Raw genomic sequence first — 20,833 nt, 5'->3', positions numbered from 1 at the left:
TCCTCGGAAGAGCCTGGCGAGTGGCGAATTCCCCAAGTCCTTCCCAAGCCCAAGCAACGGTGGACGTCATCCACAATGGTCAACATCCTCCTCACGTCCAGTTTCCATTATACCAGCTGGAAACTCCAAGCTAGGAAAGCGAAGGGAGACGTCCAAATCCTCACTCCATACGTGTATTCACCCCTGTTCTGGAAAGCATATTTAAAGAGAAGAAAATCAGCTCATATAGGAGAAGCGACCTGTGTGGTTCAAAAAGCCCAGCAGGAATGTCAGGTTTCCTGGACCCGATCCTAAGCCTCTACTAAGCGCAGTGCCCCATACGGAGGGTCTTCTAAGACCTCCAGCTGGGCTCCCAATCAATGGCCTTGTCTCCACGAAACAATTCCTTCTAAAACACGCCCTTATTTTTAGGAATTAAACCCAAAATTCCCATAATAACAGTCCGGCAATAGTATAAACTTTTGGTTATGCTTAAATAGCTTAAAATCTATATGCTCAAACATTAGTAAAGATTAAAAGACAACTCAATGGAAAGAAAATACTGTATAGAAGCTGAAATAATTCAAAACTTCCCAAATTAGTCAATAGCAAAATGGATGAGGGGGTGAAATGAAAAACCACTAGAGTCCACAAAACAGCTGAAAGAAAAAAAAACAATAGAAACAGTTCAGTATTTGTTCTAACTTCTATGTCTCCTTTCCAAGGTTTATATTTAAATGCAGAAAAGCAAAACTCTCTGAAAAATCCATTATCTTTACCACCTCTCCTCAAAAACAACCCCCCCAAAAATCTTCCTATTCACCCTTGAGAAATTCACTTAATACGCGCTGCCCACATACCCGGGGGGTTGACCAACCTCACAAAACCAGGTCAAAACCACTCAGAAGCTCCACAAACTTGATTTCAGTTTCAGGTTCCCAAGTTAAACTTGAAACACAGCAGTAATTTGCATATTCCTTGCAAGCACACTCAAAGGACAGCCCCAGGACCAGAGCTGTCAGGATGAACTGGGATCCTGGCTCTACCGGCTGCTGCTGGTCTTCTCTGGGAGGTGGGAGTCTGCCCAGAGCACCAAAGAACAGGGCAAAAAATGAAATCTCAAACCACCAGCTCACTAATGCTCACCAGGCACCTTGCAAGGTGCTCAGTACTGTATGGACAGTAACTCCACACTCTTTCCGATGCCCCCGGTTTCCAGTGTTCAGCCCGCTCTAGGGCATATAGTCAGGGAGGTATCTTACCCTGGGGTCCAGAAAACATGGCCACCGCAGGCCAGGAGACTTATATTTGAGTCCTGAGAATCAGACAAGTGAATAACTTTTCTTTAATAAAACAATTTTCAACGTAGTCCAAACGTAGTCAATAGACCAAGGCCAATCCATGACACATTTGTAACCCATTCCTTTACAAAATGAGAAAAATGGACATACTAAAGTAGGTCACAAGCCAAGAGTGTGTAATTTGGTGACTGCTCTTTATTCTGACAACACATCCTTGTTACATTTTAGTGGTACTGGTAGCAGACAGGAATTTGCTGTTCTGAAGGTTCTTACTTTAAAGATAAAAATTTGGCCACCGTATGTATCATTCTCAAGTTTTTAACAGTCTGTGAAATCTGGGACCTGCTGATATTCAGGTCCTCCTCGCTCATCCCCCTAGATGCAAAACAGGGCCCGGCAAGAGCATCTTCTCCTCATTCCCAGTGGACTTCCAAAACATCAAACCGCAAAACTGCTTCTCAGCACTTCTCACTGTGAAAGGCACTGACACCACGGGAGTCGAATCACAGCAGCCCCACTGACTGTCCTGCTCACATGCACTCTCGTGCGGATGACCACAGCACGCGTTTACACTGCTCAAGCGGCTGGGACGCTCTCTGAGCCGCTTCTGCACGTGCTGTGCGAGGTCAGGGCGCAGATCCGTCATCCACTGCTGCAGAACCCTGTTACCACAAACTCGGCAGCTTCCATCTCCCCACACTGACGAGCACGCATTTTCTATGGATCTGGAGCCTGGCATGCTTAGCCAGGTCATCTCTAGGTTACAAGCCAGGTGTCAAGTCTCATCCAACGCCCCAGTGGATCTAAGGGTTCACTCCATTTGTCAACAGAATTCAATCACGGTGGCTCTAGGACCAAAGGCCTTACCTTCCTGCTGGCTGTCACCCAGAGACCACCCTAGCTCCTAGGTGTCATCCACAGTTCCCTGCCAACAAGGCCACTTGCTTCCTCAAAGCCAACAAAGGAGGAGCCTGTGGAGTTTTGTGTTTTTTTTTTGGTATTTTTGGTGTTGACTTGCAATATTATATTAGTTTCAGGTGTCCAACATAGTAATTTGATATTTTTACAGATTATACTCTAGACAAAGTTATTATAAAGTACTGGATATATCCCCTGTACTGTACATTACATCCTTATAACTTATTAATTTTATACCTAGTAGTCTGTACCTCTTAACCTCCTTCATCTATTCTGCTCCTACCCCCAGCCCTCTCCCCTCTGATCACCACTGATCTGTTCTCTGTATCTGTGAGTCTGTCTCTGCTGTTTTCACTTACATTTGGAATCTAAAAAATAAGCAAACAAACAAAACAGGAGAACTTTGTATTTGTATAACAATAATGATGGTGATGATAGAACAGCTTTTTTATTAGGAACAAATTGGCCTAAATTCCAGTGGCTATTAAAGTGCCTACGACAGAGCTCAGTGTTAAATAAATATTTGTTGAAATGATCCATTAATGCTCCTCATTAGATGAGGTTCCTTGAAAACAGGGACAATGGGTGTTCTCCATAACACCAAAGGAAGGAATATCTTGCTTACCAGCAGAAGGCACGCAAAAATATTTGCGGGATAACTTAAAATGTGCAAAGAATTCCAAGATGAAGGAAATGAATGAGGGCTGGAATGTGAAGGAAGCTAGAATCTGAAGACAACTACATGTGAACAGGCCAAAGCAAGAGAGAATTCCCAGTAAGTGCAAAGTGGGAACAAGCATATCATCTGCCTACCAGTCTCTCTTTGCTGCTGTAACAAATTTCCATAAATGTAACAAATGACCATAAACCACAGTGGCTTAAAACAGCTCCCATTCACTACTTCACAATTCAGCAGATCGGAAGTCTGAAATCTGCCTTGTCAGCCAGCCTCGGTTGCTTTCTGGAGGCTCCAGGGAGGATCCTATGGCCTCTCCCAGCTTTCGGAAACCACCCGTGCCGCTTGGCTGTGGCCCCTTCTGTCTGCAAAGCCAGCCCTGGCCGGCTGAACCTTCCTCACAAGGCCGTCTTTTCTGACACCTCTGTCTCCCTCCTCCCCACTGAAGGACCCCCACAATGCCAGACCCCACAGATAAGCCAGGATCATCTCTCATCTCAAGATCCTGATTTTAACCACATCTGCAAAGTCCCTTTTGCCACGAGAGGTAACACATTCACAGGTTCCAGGGACGAGGACGTGGACACCTTGGGGTGGGGTGGGAGCATTACTCTGCCTAGCATAGTCTGTTTATGAAACAGTAAAGAAAAACACCAGCCTGGAGTAAAACACTGCTGAGGGAATGCAGAAGAAAGCTAAATTGAATTAACCCTAGCAGACTGTGAGATCCGGAAGAAGGAACGAAAGCTCGGCATTACTGTGCGGACAGCCGCCAGCGCCAAGACTCAGGTCACTTGATCACTCTGGATGCTGGTCATCTCTAGAATGAAGCAATCCCTGCCCTGCCTGCATCCCAGAATACCATGTAGAACAATGGAAATGCTTTTTACATGCTTTGAGAACTACAAATTAATATACAAATGTAAGATATTATGGCTAATATCACAGTGAAGCAAAGTCACACATCAGCAGTGTGGGATCCTAAACCACACTGCTTCATCCCAAAAGCCCTTTGATCTTGTTGAGCAGAGTCCTGAGGCTTGACTTACCTAGAAAAAAGCATTCCTTGAGTGCAAAAATCAGACTCTGCTTAACAAAATATTCACGTTGCTAGAATATATTCTTGCAATAACATCAAAACTCATAAAAATCTAAGATAATAAATATAAGGAAAGAAAGAAAGGGGGGAGAATTGAAGTATAACTGAAGTAACCTGGTTAACTTCAATCATGAAACTAAAGGGGAAAATGTTCGTTTTAATACCAGGAGGCAGGTAACACAGCACATTCCGGGCGGCGGGCAAGCAGAGCAGAATACAGGGCTTCCCCACCCACAGCTGCATCCAGGCCTAGACGGGACACTGTGTGGCCGGGATCTCTCACCTGCATTCCAAGCTGACATTTTAAATGGCTTACAGGTGGTTAGAACTTGAACGTCATGCTCTCATCTCACGCTCAAGAGGAACAGAACTGAATTCACTCCCTTCCCCAAGCACTGCTGTTCCTTCCCAGGGGCAGCATTTCTGGCCATGGTGATACCAGCCAGCCAGCCAGCCTCCAAAATCAAAGCAACCTCGAGATCTCCAACTCTTCCCTTCCTCACCACCCACCCCGGTACCTAACTAATCACAAAGTCCCGTTGTCCCTTTGATTCTCTTTCCTTGTCCACAACCAACGTCGCCTGCATCTACGTCCTTATAATCTAGCAGGTCTTCCTGGCTCTCCTACTCAAATTCACTCTGCGCCTACACCACGCTGCCCTCTCCTCTCACTCTCCCCCATGCTGGGGAACGCACCACACATAAGTCATGTATTATACATGATAAATATAAGCACCAGAATTTCATAAGCAGCGTGTGTCAGGCACCTCACTAGGCATTATTAAAATCATCCTATCTAATCTGCACACCACCTTGTGATGTGGGTATAATTAACTGCATTTTAAAGAAAAGGGAATTAGGGTTCAAGATGATTAAGTAACTCCCGGAAGGACGTTTCTTAAAGCAGGATTTGGGCCCAGGTTGCAGACTCAACCAAGGCCGAGCTCCACTCATACCCCTGCTTATTTAGTCAAACCCACACCCCTCAACCTGCTCTTCCAGGCCTCCCCAGACCCGCACGTCTGGACTTTGAATATGCTATTTGCCATACTCCATCCACACACCGCCCTCTCAGGGAGCTCAGTCCCTCGCCGCCCCCCAATCTGACCGCGCTTTGAGGCCAGCCCCCGGAGCCCTCCCAACTGCACTAGTCCCCACCGCCCTCCTTTCCCTGCTACTGTCTGCAAAGCCACTCCTCCCTACACTGACGGCCACAGGCGCACCCTCACCTCGGCACCTACACGTCTGCTTCCTTCCCTACCTACTCCGAGTCCCGTACCATGTCTTACACTCTGCACTTTACACGCTGGGGATACTACAGGGAACAAAACACTTAAAAGTATATGCTGGTTCAAATAATCATACACCTAATATTCTAGTACAAAACAAAATTATCTGATTTTAACCTCTTATGTCTCTGTCTACAATACTGGCTCAAAAATTAGCTATCAAACCCTAAAACAAATATCAATTGTCTGGCTGCCACTAACTCACCATTAGGAACTATACTGGGAGTATTCTGTTAAACTCAAATTTGATCAGCCAAAAAGAAAAATCTGACCTGCCCCCTACGTTATGTCATCACACGATGACAGTTCATAAATGCTTCCTCACTTGGTCTGTGATTCCCCGGTGTATACATAAATATATGATCAAATAATTGGCAAGGTCTCCAAATGGAATAAATGTTAAAGGCTGGAAATACAGCTTTTGAGATAGAAAAATGAGAATGAAAATAGGAACATCCTTCACGAAATACTAGACTATGAGGATCTCTACATCAAAAAGAAGAAAAAAGGAGCATATAGGGGATCCTTCAGCAGCTCAGCTTCCTACAGAAAGGCCTCACAGTTAACCCTTTTAATGCAATGGCATTCATAACCAGAAACTTCCAAGCTAAGTGATGCTCAATATCTGCTGAATTAATGATACTATGGATCATTTTTATTTAAGGGAAGATCTCCTTGTGATTCAGTGACTCTCTTATTATTATCATAGCAATTAACATGCTGTAAAATTACCTGTCACATTACTCATCCCCCCTAGACTATCAGCCCCTTGAGAACAATATCATATCCATCTTGCTGGTGGCTATACGCCTAGCACCTAACTCAACACAGAATAAATCTCCGCAGCTGTTTACTGAATGAACAGACCCTCCACTATTAAACACTAACCTCAAAATACAGACTCTTTTTTAATATTTCAATCCAAAAAATAAATAACAGGAATTTTAAATCCTTCCTCACCAAAAAACCACTTCATTTGGTAAAATCTACCAGGGCAGACAGCTCAGAATTTCTGCTTTAACCTTATAAATTCTAGCAAAGTACAACTCATATGTGAATTTCTTCCCAGTTTACACACTTAATTATAAATTCACTACAGTTAACAGTCACTGGTTTTATTTTTTTTTTAATTCTCCTATTGGCCTTAGCTTTGAAACTGATATTAAATGACTGCACTGCTTAAATACAAGACTTTTTTGCACACAATAAACTATAATTAGTGTTCAATCCTGAAGTTACAGCACGCTCCACTCTGAACAGACTTTAGCGATCGCCAGGTGATCCCTTCGTATTATGGATTAAGAAAAAATTAAGGCTATACAATTAACTGGTGTTAAAACCCAGCCTCTGATTCTCAGGTCCACACTCTTTCCCCAGTTAATCAATTAATTATGTGTAATGTAAAGACATAAAAACAGTTTCACCGCGTAACAGTCTTTGGCCAAAGCAGGACAGGACTGAAGACAGCCTTCTCATTCCCAGTTATGCCAGACCTTTCCTCCTGGACTGCAAATCACAGTAAGGAGGATTAGAGTCTAGTCCAGAGCCCACAATCCTCTCACACGGGAAGATAAGACCGGCCCCCAGATCTGCTTTGCACTGTAAGACACACCGGACGTCAAATCTGTTTATAGCCTGTGGCTGATTCCAAATCCCAGGGAACTTTCAGCCCTAGGCAACAGATTCCCCCCATGGAGCAAGGCTGACTTTGGAGGCCTCCACATTCAATGTCCTTGCCCCATATTGGAGTACTCTCACTATCTGGTTAGCACTGTGAAGAGAGGTCCATTCTAGTCATGGGGCAAACGCCCTATTCCATGCCAGACCTCTTTTCTATTCGGTAGGAATAACTCTTCCAACCTGACAGCAAAGGTAAATACCCTGCCCAAATCGATGCAGCTCCTAAGTAGCTAAGCAGTTAACTGAAACCCACGCTGGCCAAGAAATCCAACTCCTCTACCACTTGTCCCAAGACAGAGTCCCAGCATTTAGGGAGTTCGCAAGATAAGTCATCAACAAATTAATTAACGGTATGACCTAAATGACAGCAAAGAAAATAAAATAAGGGACATATAATGTAGTGATTAATACAGGCCTATTTTACTACTATAATCCATATCTTTCCACAACTGCAAAAACAAAAAAAAACTCTTGAATATGCTTTATTTTTCAAATTTGACACACCATCTATTTACCTCTCCTTAGAATTTATTTGTTAATTCTAGTAATAAACTTGATAGAAAATAAAATTACTGGGATTTACATTTCACCTCTGACTTTGCAAACAAGGACGGGAGTGACCTTTGGGCTATGTGTTTAACCTCTGCGTTCCTCAGGGGTGACAAGAAAACCGTCTCAGAGGAGGGCTCCCTTGCTCCAGACAGGAAACAGGTGTAAAGCCTGCTAAGCAGTGCCTGGCAGAGTGAATGCTCAACACACCTTAATTACTGTCATTCACCCACCATCACCGCCATCATCACCACCCAGAACATGAGTGTCACAGGAGGCTCATTTTTGTCTGTTCTGTTCACTGTCGTATCCCCAGTGCCTGACACATCGTTGGCACTCAAACATCCGTCAACCGAATTAATCATGAGCATTAGTACTTCTATTACTAAGTAGAGGATGATCTGCCCCCAAATGTAATTGCCTCCAAGAGAAAAGATTAATTAAGCAAAAAACAACAACAACAAAAAACCACCAAATTGCTACTGGAAATTTTGGGGATATGAAATAGAGAACCACTCTCAGCCCGAATGCAAGGCTTACTGGGAGAGAGAAGAGAGGAGGGTCCTCTCAAGTCAAGGAAGCATCTCTTCAGATTAAACTATCACCTGGAGAAAAGGCAAGTCCAAAGCATCCATTAAGGGCACTCTGCAGGCCAAAAGATTTTCCAGCTTACATGACGGCGTACAAGAGTCTAGAACAGGAGACTTCTTAAGTCCCCTCAGGAATCTGGGCCTTGACAGCAAGGACAAACCGCACTCTGCAGAGAGGAAAGGAGCACAGCAAGTGAACCCGGAGCTGTAACTCCGGTCCACACGGAGGTGGAGAAGGGCCCTCGCCCGCCTCTCTCCACCACCCAGAGACCTCGCTGTCCCTGTGCACATTGGGCGGAGGGCAAGCTCTGCAGCCACAGGCTCCAACCAGACCGCCCTCACCCAAGCTGCAGCCCTGGCCCACTTCTGAGGGCCCACAAAGTGGCGGCCGGCTCTTGACCCTCCACCGGGAGGTCTGTGGGCAGGGAAGCCACTCTGCTCCCCCGTCTCCCTTTCTTACCGTAAAACCCTCAGAGAACTGGGAAGAATGCTGGGGAAAGGAGCCACCAGGGGTCTTCAGCAGGCTTCAGAGAGCAGCCCTCCGCCCCCCGTCCCCACCCTCACCCCAGACTTCTACGACACACAGGCTAGTAATGTTAATATCACCTAACCAGCACGGTAAAGCACTAATCAAAAAACAGCCTTTAAAAACAACCTGCTAGGGCCTCCCTGGTGGCGCAGTGGTTGAGAGTCCGCCTGCCGATGCAGGGGATACGGGTTCGTGCCCCGGTCTGGGAGGATCCCATATGCCGCGGAGCGGCTGGGCCCGTGAGCCATGGCCGCTGGGCCTGCGCGTCCGGAGCCTGTGCTCCGCAACGGGAGAGGCCACAACAGTGAGAGGCCCGCATACCGCAAAAAAAAAAAAAAAAAAAGAAAAAAAAAAAAACAACCTGCTGGGCTTCCCTGGTGGCGCAGTGGTTGAGAGTCCGCCTGCCAATGCAGGGGACACGGGTTCATGCCCCGGTCCGGGAGGATCCCACATGCCGCGGAGCGGCTGGGCCCGTGAGCCGTGGCCGCTGAGCCTGCGCGTCCGGAGCCTGTGCTCCGCAACGGGAGAGGCCACAACGGTGAGAGGCCCTAGTACCACAAAAAAAAAAAAAACAACCTGCTTCTCAAGAGCAGTGAACTTGTACAGTTTGTCAACAATCTGGCCAACAGAGCTAGTCTGACCTGACACAGGAGAGAAGGTCCTGAGAAAAGACTAGTGCAAGAAGTTCTCAGGCAAGTCTGAAGTTCTCCAAATCTCAGTTTCCTTGCTCGGTATAGGGAGGACAGTAAATATACCTACTACCCGCAGTTAAATGAGATAATTTATATAAAATGCTGGGCACACTGCCTGGCACACAGCAATCATTCTATCAATGTCAGTAAATTTTTTCTGTGCCCTCCCCCCAAATCATTATCTACCAAGTGTCCAGAATCATGGTTAAAGGCAAACATTTTGCCTCACTCCTTAAGCCTGATTCTTTACATGGAATCATAGCCAAATAATCCCAGTTTAGTGAAAACCTCTAACAAAAGCTGAGAAAAGGCTGCTTCAAAGGACAGGCAACTTGAGAACTCCACACCTCAAAGAAAGCCGTTCAAGACCACAAGGACAATTAGCAGTTCTTCTAGTTCATCTCAGCGATCAGGTGGTAACTAATAAAACTCCCCTCGATTTCAGCCCTGGAGTCCCAAAGCCCCACATGGAGACAGAAGCACTGGGCTTTCACGCGTAATGGGGAGACAGGCCGTGCTCAAGAAGTCTGCAGGATCCGGAGGCAACTCTAGTTCAGAACAGCATACGCCTCCAATGAAGCGAGTGTCCGAGTTCTCTAAGGAACGGCCTAACGTGAACCCCCTTCTCTAGTCCCTGTATTTTATTAATTTTCCTTTGTAAGTTAAATACTAAAGACTCCTATTTAATTGCCTCTCAATCTTTTCAAACTGCAAATATTTTGTCAAAATAAGATGTTAAATGTTATAAAACTTAACGTAAAGTCACCTTTTCCTTAAACACTGAAATAGATTTGATTGCTTTTCAGGTGTAATTTATTATTATTCAACTTTACAGAACACCAGGCTACACATTTCACTACCATAGACTCCTTTGCTCCAATTTTTCTGGCTCAAAGCGGCCCCTTTGCCGTTGTCAGTGAAGGACAGTGTTGATCAGTCCTAGCTCCAGTGCTAACCGGCTGTATGACCTGGGAAATCACACCTTCTCAGCCTCCCTTCCTCCTCCACACAATGATGGTTATTTAACTCCAGTACTAAGATCTCAATGTGCACGCCAACGGAATTTTTTTTTTCGGAATATTTTTTTTAATTCAATGGTTAACATGAGTACAAAAACGGGAGGAAATCTATCATACAAAACTGGATATGTTACTTTTTTTCCCTGAAATGGGTATTTTCTAAATCCTTTAAATCTGAAGTTACAACAAATCATTTTATCTCCTAAATTGCAACTATGTTGGGTATATACTGTCCAATTCCCCCACAGTACCCTGAAATGCCTTGCTTCTACCCAACCAACAACAACTGCATTCTGTTCTCATTTCTACAGACTTCTACAACTTCCAGGCAAGTTTTCTGCAAGATAATAAACATCAGTAAGTAAAGACTTAACTATGAAATATTTTGAGTACCTAACCCTTACCAGTTATGCTAGATATAGGGGATAAGTGATTAAGACACTTTTTTCCTAAACCCAAGGAGTCACAATCCTGTAAAGACAGAGCACTGTGCCATCACTCCCAGCCCTTTCCCAGGCAGACATCACTCATCTATCACGGGCCTCTCCCTTGAACTGGACACAGCTTTGGCTCCGCGATTCCATGTAGCCATTACCAATCAAATAGGCTTATTTTAATAGACTTCATCACATTTCACTAAATCTCCATTTACACAAGTGATGATTCTGATGCCGATACTGAAATGCAGAAATTTGCGGGACACCAAATATGGATTAGAAAGTAAAACCAGAAGATGTAATATCCCCATCATCTATTATGATCCCATTGAAGCATTATTTAAAAGGGATAAGGAAAACTGTGGAAAGAATGGTACTTCCTGACAATTCTCAATTACCATTTTCCAGCATCTTAAATTAATTCTTAAATGAAGAAGATAAAGCCTGTGAGAGCCACCTAAGTCTAAGGAATCTGGGTATGTTTTAAACATGCTCTCTTTAAAGGCTATGGTTGTCTGATGGCAGCTAGAACATGCTCAAAAGAAAATAATTAAATTAGTGAAAATTAAAAATAAGGCTATAAAAATAAAATTCTGAAACAAAATATTATGGCTTAAATAATCTGCCTGACAGCTCAAAGGGTCCATCTCTTTCCTCTGTGCAAGACTTGGTAAAAACGTGTCGTCTTCCAACAGCAAACAAGTTAACTCCTCTTGACCAGGACTAACTTTCCAACCATTTAAAGATAAACGCTTTGCCTTCCATGTGTCATGGCGCAGAACTCTGGACTTGGTGCTTGCTTAGATGTCTGACCACATCTAAAGCACTTCCTAAGGAAAACCTAGGCTACTTGCAGGTGTGGAGGACCTCAACGTGTCAGTTCTTCCATATTTAAAACACCAATATTAATTTCGTACGAAGGACACCTGACAAGGTAGTCTACAGTTCCAACTTGCCTATGCTCCTGGCGGACACTAGCTTGACATAACAGATATCAGAAAGGGAAAAATCCACAAACGCTGACCATTCAGTTGTCTAAAGTCTCCACCTGCTGAAAAATGTGCTCCCACAGTCCGTCGGGGTAACAAGAGCATCCTGAGATGACTCTATCGAGCTCATTGGGCATCATGTTGTTCTGTGTCCCCCTGAGAGTTCAGTACTAACAAAGTTCCACGTGCCCACCCACTCTGTCTCGACGGTCAGGGAGCTCAAAGCTGAATTTCATGCCCACCTGGCAGCCGTCCTCAGTGCTGGGGACACTACCTCCATCTTTCTACAGCCTTCACTGCAGACTCCTATTTTTTTCATTCTTCTTAGGATGGTCCAACGCTGTGTTTTTTTATTGAAGCCACCTCAGAATCTTTTTGGAAATAAGCAAGGGGTAAAAAATGTAATAAATTCTCTTTCCTCCCATTATTACTATGTTTGGTCCTCATGGCCCCCCAAACTCTCCCCTCTCTGCACTTCTGTACACGCTGTTCTCCCCAAACACAGCCCCTGCTACTGCCAGCATTCAGTGAGGTTGGATGAACCAGGCATGTGGGCACTAACATATTTGTAAAATACGGATTTTGACATGTGCATTAAGTCCCTCAAAAACTGTGAGATCCTGGAGGGCAGAGAGTACAGCTTACGTAGGCTCTGGCTCCCAGCAGCCACAAAGCAAGCCTTGCACCCTGCAGACACACAGTAGAGACAAGTTCTGTTCATGGGAAGAGGAAGTCAACATTTTGGAAGCCCACTAGGTGAAGCCACATGGGAGGTAGTAAGCTCAAAAGAAGGTTTCTACCCTAAAGGAGTTAACAAACCAAAGAACTAAGCTATGTAAACTATCCTTGTAGCCAACATGGATTGCACATCTGTAAATACAAAGAATTGAAAATACAAAGCCTGGAATGATTGCATTTGGCTGAGGCTTTTAGCTGAGTTAAAAGGAGTAAGACTTGTGAGGGCATTCAGGTGCAAAATAATGACCCCAAGGAGGTACAAGGCAGCAATATTCAGGGACCAGCAATAACATTTCCCCAGGTGTAGCAAAGAGCAAGCATACTTAGACCATGAGGTGAGCCCTGGGGATGGCTGGCGGAGGGCCTTGAAGCGGCAATGCAGAGCACAGCCTGGTTTTCTTCGAGGTGATTTAATAAGATAAAAAAAACTCCGGGAAATGATTCACAACTACTGTCAGGAAGAGACAGGAGGAAGAAAGCTGGAATGACTGCTGGCAGTGAGCACTAGAGATGCAAAGCAGACGGACACCCTGGCCACCTGCACGCATTCTCAAGAGCGAACGTGGGACAATCCATGCAAGAGCCCATCTTAGCACAAAGGCCACGACAGCCCTAAGGGCCAGAGCAGCGGTTTCAACCTCACCTTGAATCTGAGACCTCTTCTTAAGAGTAAAACAATCCCTCTCTCTCCCCTACTCCCCCTGTCTCTGTCCCTCTCTGTCTCTCTCTGTCCCTCTGTCTCTCTCTCTCTGTCTCTCTGTCTCTCTCTCTCTCTCTCTCTCTCACACACACACACATACACACACACACACACACACAGAGAGCTGTAACTTAATGTGGGTGGCTAACCACAGAGGCAGTATAACAAAATGGCTTAGAGCAAGTCTTGGGTTCAGATCTCAGCCCCAACACTCAGGAGATGTGCGCCCTCAGGGAACATACTTAACCTTACTTACTAAGCCAGGTGTAAAATGGGGACAAAAACTGTACCTGCCTCTTACATAGGAATATATAAAATGTTCAGCAGAGTGAGTAGCTCAGCAAGCTCTCACCCAACACGACTAAGAAACTGGACAGCAGGTATGGCTCTCCAGACCCCTTGCATTAACCTCACAGCACTCCGAGACCCATGGCGGGAATCACTGTCCAGGGAGATAAATGTGAAGCAGAGTGGTAAACTCCACCCGCAGGGATTTACGTGGCAACCAGAGCTCAGCACTGTGCCAGGGGCTGCAGAAGCCAGCACAACACCCAACAAGTGAGGGGACAATGCACAGGGTGGGGTTGGAGGGAAGTGGGAGATACTGGTGCAGAGGTTAGAAGGAGCCTGACCCTCAAGCAGGGGTTTTAAGGTAGAAACGAAGTGGGGAGCCAAAACTGTCTGGCCAGGGAGTAGCTTAGGAAGACAGCCTGGAGGAGGCCACTCAGCACCAACCCGATCACTGCACTCCCGGCTCTAAATAAGGTTTCCCTTCTAACCTGCATGGATTCACGCTGCTGGCACTTCAGTAGGCATAAGCCATACCAACAGAGTTACAGGAACAGCTTAACTAATTTCTCCATAATATTGAAAGTATGCAGGCCCTTGACTGAATTTGAGGGTTCTCTTACTCAGCCTCAGATCCCTGTCCCTCCCCCCCACCCCTCCCACCAGTTTTCAAACCGGGGTTTACTGTAATTACCTTAAACACAGCACGATGCATGAGTAACTAGGAAGTAATCAGGTATCCAGCAGTTACAACTGTCTAACGCCCTTTCACTGTACCTCTAGACAGTTTCTACCTCTTTTCTCCCGCCAGAGAGTCTGAGAGCAGTGTGAATCCCAACTGGACACTTCCTAGCTCTTTGACCGCGGGCCTCGGTTTCCCCATCTGTGAAGTGGAGATCATAAGAGCACCGCCTCAAAGAGCAGCTGGGAAAACTAAATGAGGTCCTATCAGCCAAGTGACTGCGCGTAATAAGCACAGCCTGCGTGCGCATTAGGATTATCACCTTTATTCACCCCATCACTTCCTGAGCACCGGGTGTCGGCACCGCCACCGCCCGGGGGGACCCGAGAGGCCCGGCCCCGGCGCCGCCCGCCGCTCGCAGGCCGGGTTCCGGACACTCCTGAGGATCTGGGGCAGGGAGGGGACCCGGCCCGAGCCCGGACCAGCCTGCCCCACGTCCAGGTGCGGCCGCGGTCTCGGAAGTTCCTGCGAGGTGGGCTTTTAACGTGTAACACAAAACAGGAAAACATTTCCTGGTCTGTGACTGCACAGCACCGCTCCCTCTTACTTCCTCCGCGACCTGGGACCCGGGCGAGGGGACCGGGCAGCAAGGGAGCCCCCGCGCGCGGGCACCGGCCACCCCGCGGCCCGAGCTCCCGGCGCCCCCGCGGCCGCCCCGCCGGCGCCCCGAGCGCACACGTGCCCGCGGCCCCCGCCCCCGCTCACCTGGCCCGTGATGCCTGTGATGAGCGCCACCTTCCTGGGCTTTCCCGTCTCGCCGTCCCCAGAGCCGCGGGCGCTGGGGCAGTGCGCCGCTGCCTGGGCCATGTCCGCGCGCGCTGAAGAGAGGCGCCGACCAACGGGGGTGTGCCGCGCGAGCCTCCTCGCCAGCTGCAAAGACCAGCCCCGCGCCGCTCGCCGCCGCACTCTGACAGGGCCGCCTGGGAGGGCGGCGGGGCGGGCCGGGGGCGGGGCGGCCGGACTGCGGCCTGGCGGGCGCAGCGTCAGCCGCATCACCGCGCGACGCACCGCCGTGCCGGCGGCAGGCCCCGCCCTCCCCGCCGGCGGCCTCACAGCCAGAGCAGGCCCCGCCCACTGCCGGCAGCGCGCGCGCCAGGCGGGGCGGGGCTTGTAGGCGGTGCCTGCGCCTGAAGGGCGGGGCGCCGGGCGCGCCTGCGCGGGCTTATCCAGATCCTCAGGATAGGTTGGGATGCCGGGTCTTTGCGCCAGGCTTGTTCCTTGCAAGGGCTGGCAGTGGACGGGGCGGGCCGTCGGCGGCCTGACTTCACCACCTCACGCTGCACGTCCTCCCCTCCACCCTCCTGAATATCCCAGGAATCGTCACACTCTCCGAGGATGCTGGGAAGAAGTAGGGGCAGACCTTTCCCTTAGGAGAAAGCCCTGAATCCTGTCCGAATCTAGGGGTCACGGCCCCTGGCTCATCGGCTTTGATAAGTAATTCCTGGAAACCTGCTGCAATGCCCTTTGAGGAGTCTGGTTCTCTGTTTCCTGAAGGGCACTAGCGTTACAAGGCCCCTGAATGGGGTCACGGATAGGGACAATGACCGGCCTCACGCCTAACCTGCTTTCTGGATCTTCTCGCGTTTTTCTGAGGCTTGGAACCAGGCACGAGATTCCAAGTAACTCGTTTCAAAATGCTGTAGTCAGAGGACTGGCAGAGCGAAAACGACCCCAACCATGTGCAGCAGAAGGAAATGTTGAAAAGACTGCACAGGTCAGTAAACCTGGACATGCTGAATTTCAAAAAGTAATTCAGATGCAAAGTGGCGTCCTAGCTTGACGTCTGTCGAATTTGGCTTACGTGTGGCAGCTGCACATAGGGCAGGGAGAGGAGAGGAGCTGACTCAGACGCTGGCAGGATAGCAGGTGTGTGTACCTAAGCATTGGCCGGAACCAGGGAGGAGAGAGGAACTTCCTTGTCCCCACTGCTCTGCTTCTCTGCACTGTACATATTCCTCTCCCCAACGGATCAGCACAGGCCAGCGCTTGAAATCACAAACTGAGTGACTAGGAGGTGCCCAACCTAACCTGCAAGACCCTTACAGACTTGGGGCTTCCCTGGCGGTCCAGTGGTCAAGACTCCGCGGTTCCACTGCAGGCAGGGGCGCGGGTTTGATCCCTGGTCAGGGAACTAGGATCCTGCATGCTGGCAGGGCCCGTACAAAAAATGGGGGCTGGGGGGGAGACCCTTATACCCTTCAAATCCCAAAATAGAAAAGCTCAGGATTTCATTAAAAATCTCTCTGTCCCCTAAGCATGTCAGCAATATGCCTTAACTTTATGGATAGACTTGTCTCTGGATTCACTTGCCTCTCCCCTGTCCGTTCCATTCAGAGAATGACTAAAGGAAGGTCTGTTACTAGCCCCAGCAGAGGGCTGCATCACTGGTGAACAGAGAGGCCCTGAGGCAGAGGAGAGGAAACCCTCTCACTAGGGCAACTCGCTATAAGCAAGAAATGTCTTTGAAATCTACTAGATTCTATTAAAAACATGTTTGTTTTAATATAAATATGCTTTGAATTAATTTTCAGATAAATTATTTAACATTCCCTCAAACTGCTGAAAAAATGGATCCTTAGGGAGGACGTGCCAAGTTTATCTGGCAGCTGAGACCTCCGATCACACTGCTGGCCTGTCCTGGTAAGAAGCATGACAGTGGAAGACCCATGGAAAAACAATCAATTATATTTTAGGGCCTGCAAATAAAATAATTACAAAATATTGAGGGAAATGGTAGTTCACAGATACAGTGGGAGGTTTAAAAATAAGGATATTTCTCTAGAAAAATTCTCTGAAGAAAGGTGATGAGACAGGAAGACAGGAGTACAGCCGTTTTGGAAAAGGACCGGGGAATGGCCTTGAGTTAGTGGGCTTGACAGGCCCGGTAAAACAAAGCATCTAAAGCTTTGGCCTTCTGAGACAATAACCAGAGACCTACAGGGGTAGAAGATTACCTCTGTTCCACTGACGAATGTACATAGTTTCCAAAGAACAAAAGCAGGACTGTAAAACCGGCACCTAGCAGAACCACTGAACTGCCAATTCCCTGAAAGATATAGATAAAGGCCTGACACACATTCCTAAGTTGTTTATGCAGGAAGCAGATGAAAACTGCTGACTACAAGCATGTGGACCCCAGACCTATTGAAACCAGATGGTTGATGATGCTCAAAACTTCACCTTGACGCCAGCGAATCAGAGACCTGAGCACAGGCTCCTGCATCCCCTCCCTCACATGGCCTTTAAAACCCCTTCCCTGAAAGTCCTCGGGGAGCTGGCATTCTTTCATACCTTCTCCCTCGTGCACCAGCTCTCCTTCCAATAAAAAGCTTTGCTCGCCTAGGAGTCTTGTGGGAGCGACACTCATTTCTATGGTCTTGCTGTCCCAGAATCTGGAGAGGGCCCGAGAACAGTGGTAGAGCAGTATATTGGTTTGCTGAGGCTGCCACAGATTGAGAGCTTAAACAACAGAATTTTGTTTCCTCACAGTTCTGGAGGCTGGAAGTCCAAGATCAGGTGTTAGCAGGGTTGGTTCCTTCTGTAGCCTCTCTCCTTGGCTTAGAGGCGGCTACCTCCTGGTAACAAGTGTCAGAATTGAATTACTCTGGGACTTCCCTGGCGTTCCAGTGGTTAAGACACCACACTTCCACTGCAGGGGGCGTGGGGTCAATCCCTGGCCAAAAAAAAAAATTGAGTTGCGTTGTTAGGACACACCCAGCTGATGTCGGAAGGTTGCTTCTTGGCGGTATGGGAAACCCTCCCCAAAACACATTGGAATTGTGTCCAGAACATTACATAACAAGTCATCTAAGAATGGTGATTGCAATTTGTAAAAAGCGTTGCCAAGGTCACATAGCTAGTAGCTGGTTAGGGTAAGAACCATGATTGGCTCTTCCAACTCCATTCCATATTCTATTTGGAAAAACTGAAGTGCTAAAGCCCACATTTCCCAGGTTATGTTGCATCCAGAGTTTTGGAAATTGAGTTCCACCAGTCAGACTGTGACAGGTGAAAGGGAAACAGGCACCATCTTTCTCCTGCTGGTCACATAGTAGAAAAGTTTTTGGCAGCTAAGTTCCAAGTTTAGGTCTGTCACAAGTTGCATGAGTACCGGAGCCGGTCGGGGTGGCGGCGGCAGCAGCTTCCTGAATTCTGGCTTGGAGCTCTGGGGGTGTGCCCTTGACATCAGCAGCCCAGTGATAGCCTTCTAGCTTCTGTTCCTCCACTCCTTACAAAGTTTTTTTTTTTTTTCTAAACCAAGGTTTTTATTGAAATCATTGTAGATTAAAACGTATTTGTAAGAAATAATGCAGTGACATGCTATGTACCCTTTACCCAATTTCCCCCATGGTCACATGCTCACAAACTACAGTGCAACATCACAAGCAGGATATTGACATTGATACAATTTGCTGCTGTTACACAGATTTCCCCACTTTTACCTGTACTCATTTGTACATACGTGTGTTTAGCTTTATGCCATTTTATTACATGTATAGTTTCGTTTATCTACCACCAAGATCAAAATACAGAATATCTGGCAACACAAGGATGCCTCCTGCCGCCCTTTTACAGCCCCATCTCTCATCCCTGGAATCCACTAATCTGCCCTTTACTTCTCAAGTTTTGTCACTTCAAAAAGTATTATAAATGGACTCATACAGCTTGCAGTCTTTGGGAACTGGCTTTTTTCACTGAGCCTAAGTTTCCTGGGGGTCCATTCCAGTCATGTGTATCAGCAGCCCATCCCTTTTTATTGTTGAGTAGCAATCCATGGTGTGGATGCCCCAGGTTTGTGCAGCCACTCACCCACTGAGGGGTATTTGGGCTGCTTCTAGTCCGGGGCTGCTACAGATAAAGCTGCTATGAACATTCATGTACAGGTTTTTGTTTGAGTATAGTTTTCGCTTAGCCCAAGAGTGTAATTGCTGGGCCATATAGTAATTGCATGTTTAGTTGGGGTTTTTTGTTTGTTTGTTTTGTTTTAAACTTCCAAATTGTTTTCTTGCAAAGAGTTTGTTAGAATATCTTGCCCTAGGGCTTCCCTGGTGGTGCAGTGGTTGAGAGTCTGCCTGCCGATGCAGGAGACGCGGGTTCGTGCCCCGGTCCGGGAAGATCCCACATGCCGCGGAGCGGCTGGGCCCGTGAGCCATGGCCGCTGAGCCTGCACGTCCGGAGCCTGTGCTCCGCAGCAGGAGAGGCCACAACAGTGAGAGGCCCATGTACCACAAAAAAAAAAAAAAAAAAAGAATATCTTGCCCTAAATCCCTTTCTACGTGAATTGCCTTCAGTGGTTTCTGTGTCCCACTCTAAACTCTGATGGACACAGCAGTACAGACGAGACAGAAACTCCAGACAGGTACCCTTAACCTCCATAGAAAGGCCAACGAAATAGTTGTGTGTGTGTGTGTGTGTGTGTGTAATTGAGAGAGAAGGGCTGTAGCAGGGAAAACATCCAGGGGGAAAGAAGAGACCATTTCCTTTTTATTTTCCCTCTATTTCAGGATTTATACCAGTTTTCCAGTAAATAAAGCAGGATAGAAGTAGAGAATTAATTTTTTTTTTTTTGCGGTACGCAGGCCTCTCACTGTTGTGGCTTCTCCCGTTGCGGAGCACAGGCTCCGGACGCGCAGGCCCAGCGGCCATGGCTCACGGGCCCAGCCGCTCCGCGGCATGTGGGATCTTCCCGGACCAGGGCACAAACCCACGTCCCCTGCATCGGCAGGCGGACTCTCAACCACTGAGCCACCAGGGAAACCCCGAAGTAGTGAATTTTTAAGTAAAATCTTATCAGCTCCAACTCCACTAGAGATGAGACAACTCAGACCTCTGTCTTCCACTGTTTTTCTCTTCAGAATAAAATTAACTTGTGTGAGTCTCCTGTCTTAGGATTTGTGGCAGAAACAGCAGAGTTTTAGAAACAGAACTGGAAGGTTTGTGAGGACTTCCTGAAATCCGTCACCTCCACTTTGGGGTTTCCCACTTGACAAATGAAATCACAATATGGAAAGTTTTTTAGACCATGATTTTACAAAAGGGAAAATGTATCCAAAGCAATCAAAGACATGTACTTCTCACATCCTCACTCGTACAATTTCCCATCAGATAGTTCTCTGTCTTCAGGCAAACGTGTATTAGAAGGATGCTTTCTGAGCCCTGTTATACACACTCTATCTCTAGTGGAGCATGTGTGCCTGATGTCACCTTGCCCCTACCTCCTTTGTTTTTAAATTTTCAGTTTTTAGTTGGACTAATAGTTTTCAAGCTAGAAGAGCTATCCAGTGGGAAAGTTTTCCCCTCTGGTAATCTTAGTTTCTTAATTCACAAAAATCCCAGGGAGAACAGCCTCAGGGTCACTGCTGTACCGTCTCATTAGAATCTCCACTCAAGGCACACAACACTGTTTTTCCGTTACTGGCATCAAACTCAGGAGGAAAGCATGTGAAGTTTTAAGTGTCCCTTGGCTCTAATTTTCAGCATTCTCCTCTCTGGATTTTGGGACGCATATGTGCTCACTCCCCCTTTGTGATATTTCCTAAAGCTGTGACCAATAAAAAGTGAATCTCCCATAACGCAAAACACTAGAGTAGGGGTAATACATCATTCCTTAAATTAGAT

The 20,833-nt window shown here is 47.1% G+C and overlaps 1 protein-coding gene across 6 annotated transcripts in view; it reads right to left on the bottom strand.

Annotated features, from left to right (window-relative positions):
• GMDS (GDP-mannose 4,6-dehydratase) overlaps window positions 1–15,149 on the bottom strand; it is a 499,050-nt gene extending 483,901 nt beyond the window's left edge. For all 6 annotated transcript variants that reach the window (XR_014295491.1, XM_082638227.1, XM_082638229.1 and 3 more), the window contains exon 1: window positions 14,921–15,149. Coding sequence is in view for 5 of the 6 variants with exons in the window: in XM_082638227.1 (XP_082494353.1) it covers window positions 14,921–15,022 (102 nt within the window). In the remaining variant the exon portion in view is untranslated. The remainder of the gene's footprint in view (window positions 1–14,920) is intronic.
• Between the last annotated feature and the right edge of the window lie 5,684 nt (window positions 15,150–20,833).

The sequence above is a fragment of the Mesoplodon mirus genome, assembly GCF_964341445.2.
Source record: "Mesoplodon mirus genome assembly, chromosome: 12".
Classification (NCBI taxonomy): Eukaryota; Metazoa; Chordata; class Mammalia; order Artiodactyla; family Ziphiidae; genus Mesoplodon; species Mesoplodon mirus.
Note: the sequence above shows the minus strand (reverse complement) of the source record. Positions and strands in the feature narration are given on the sequence as shown.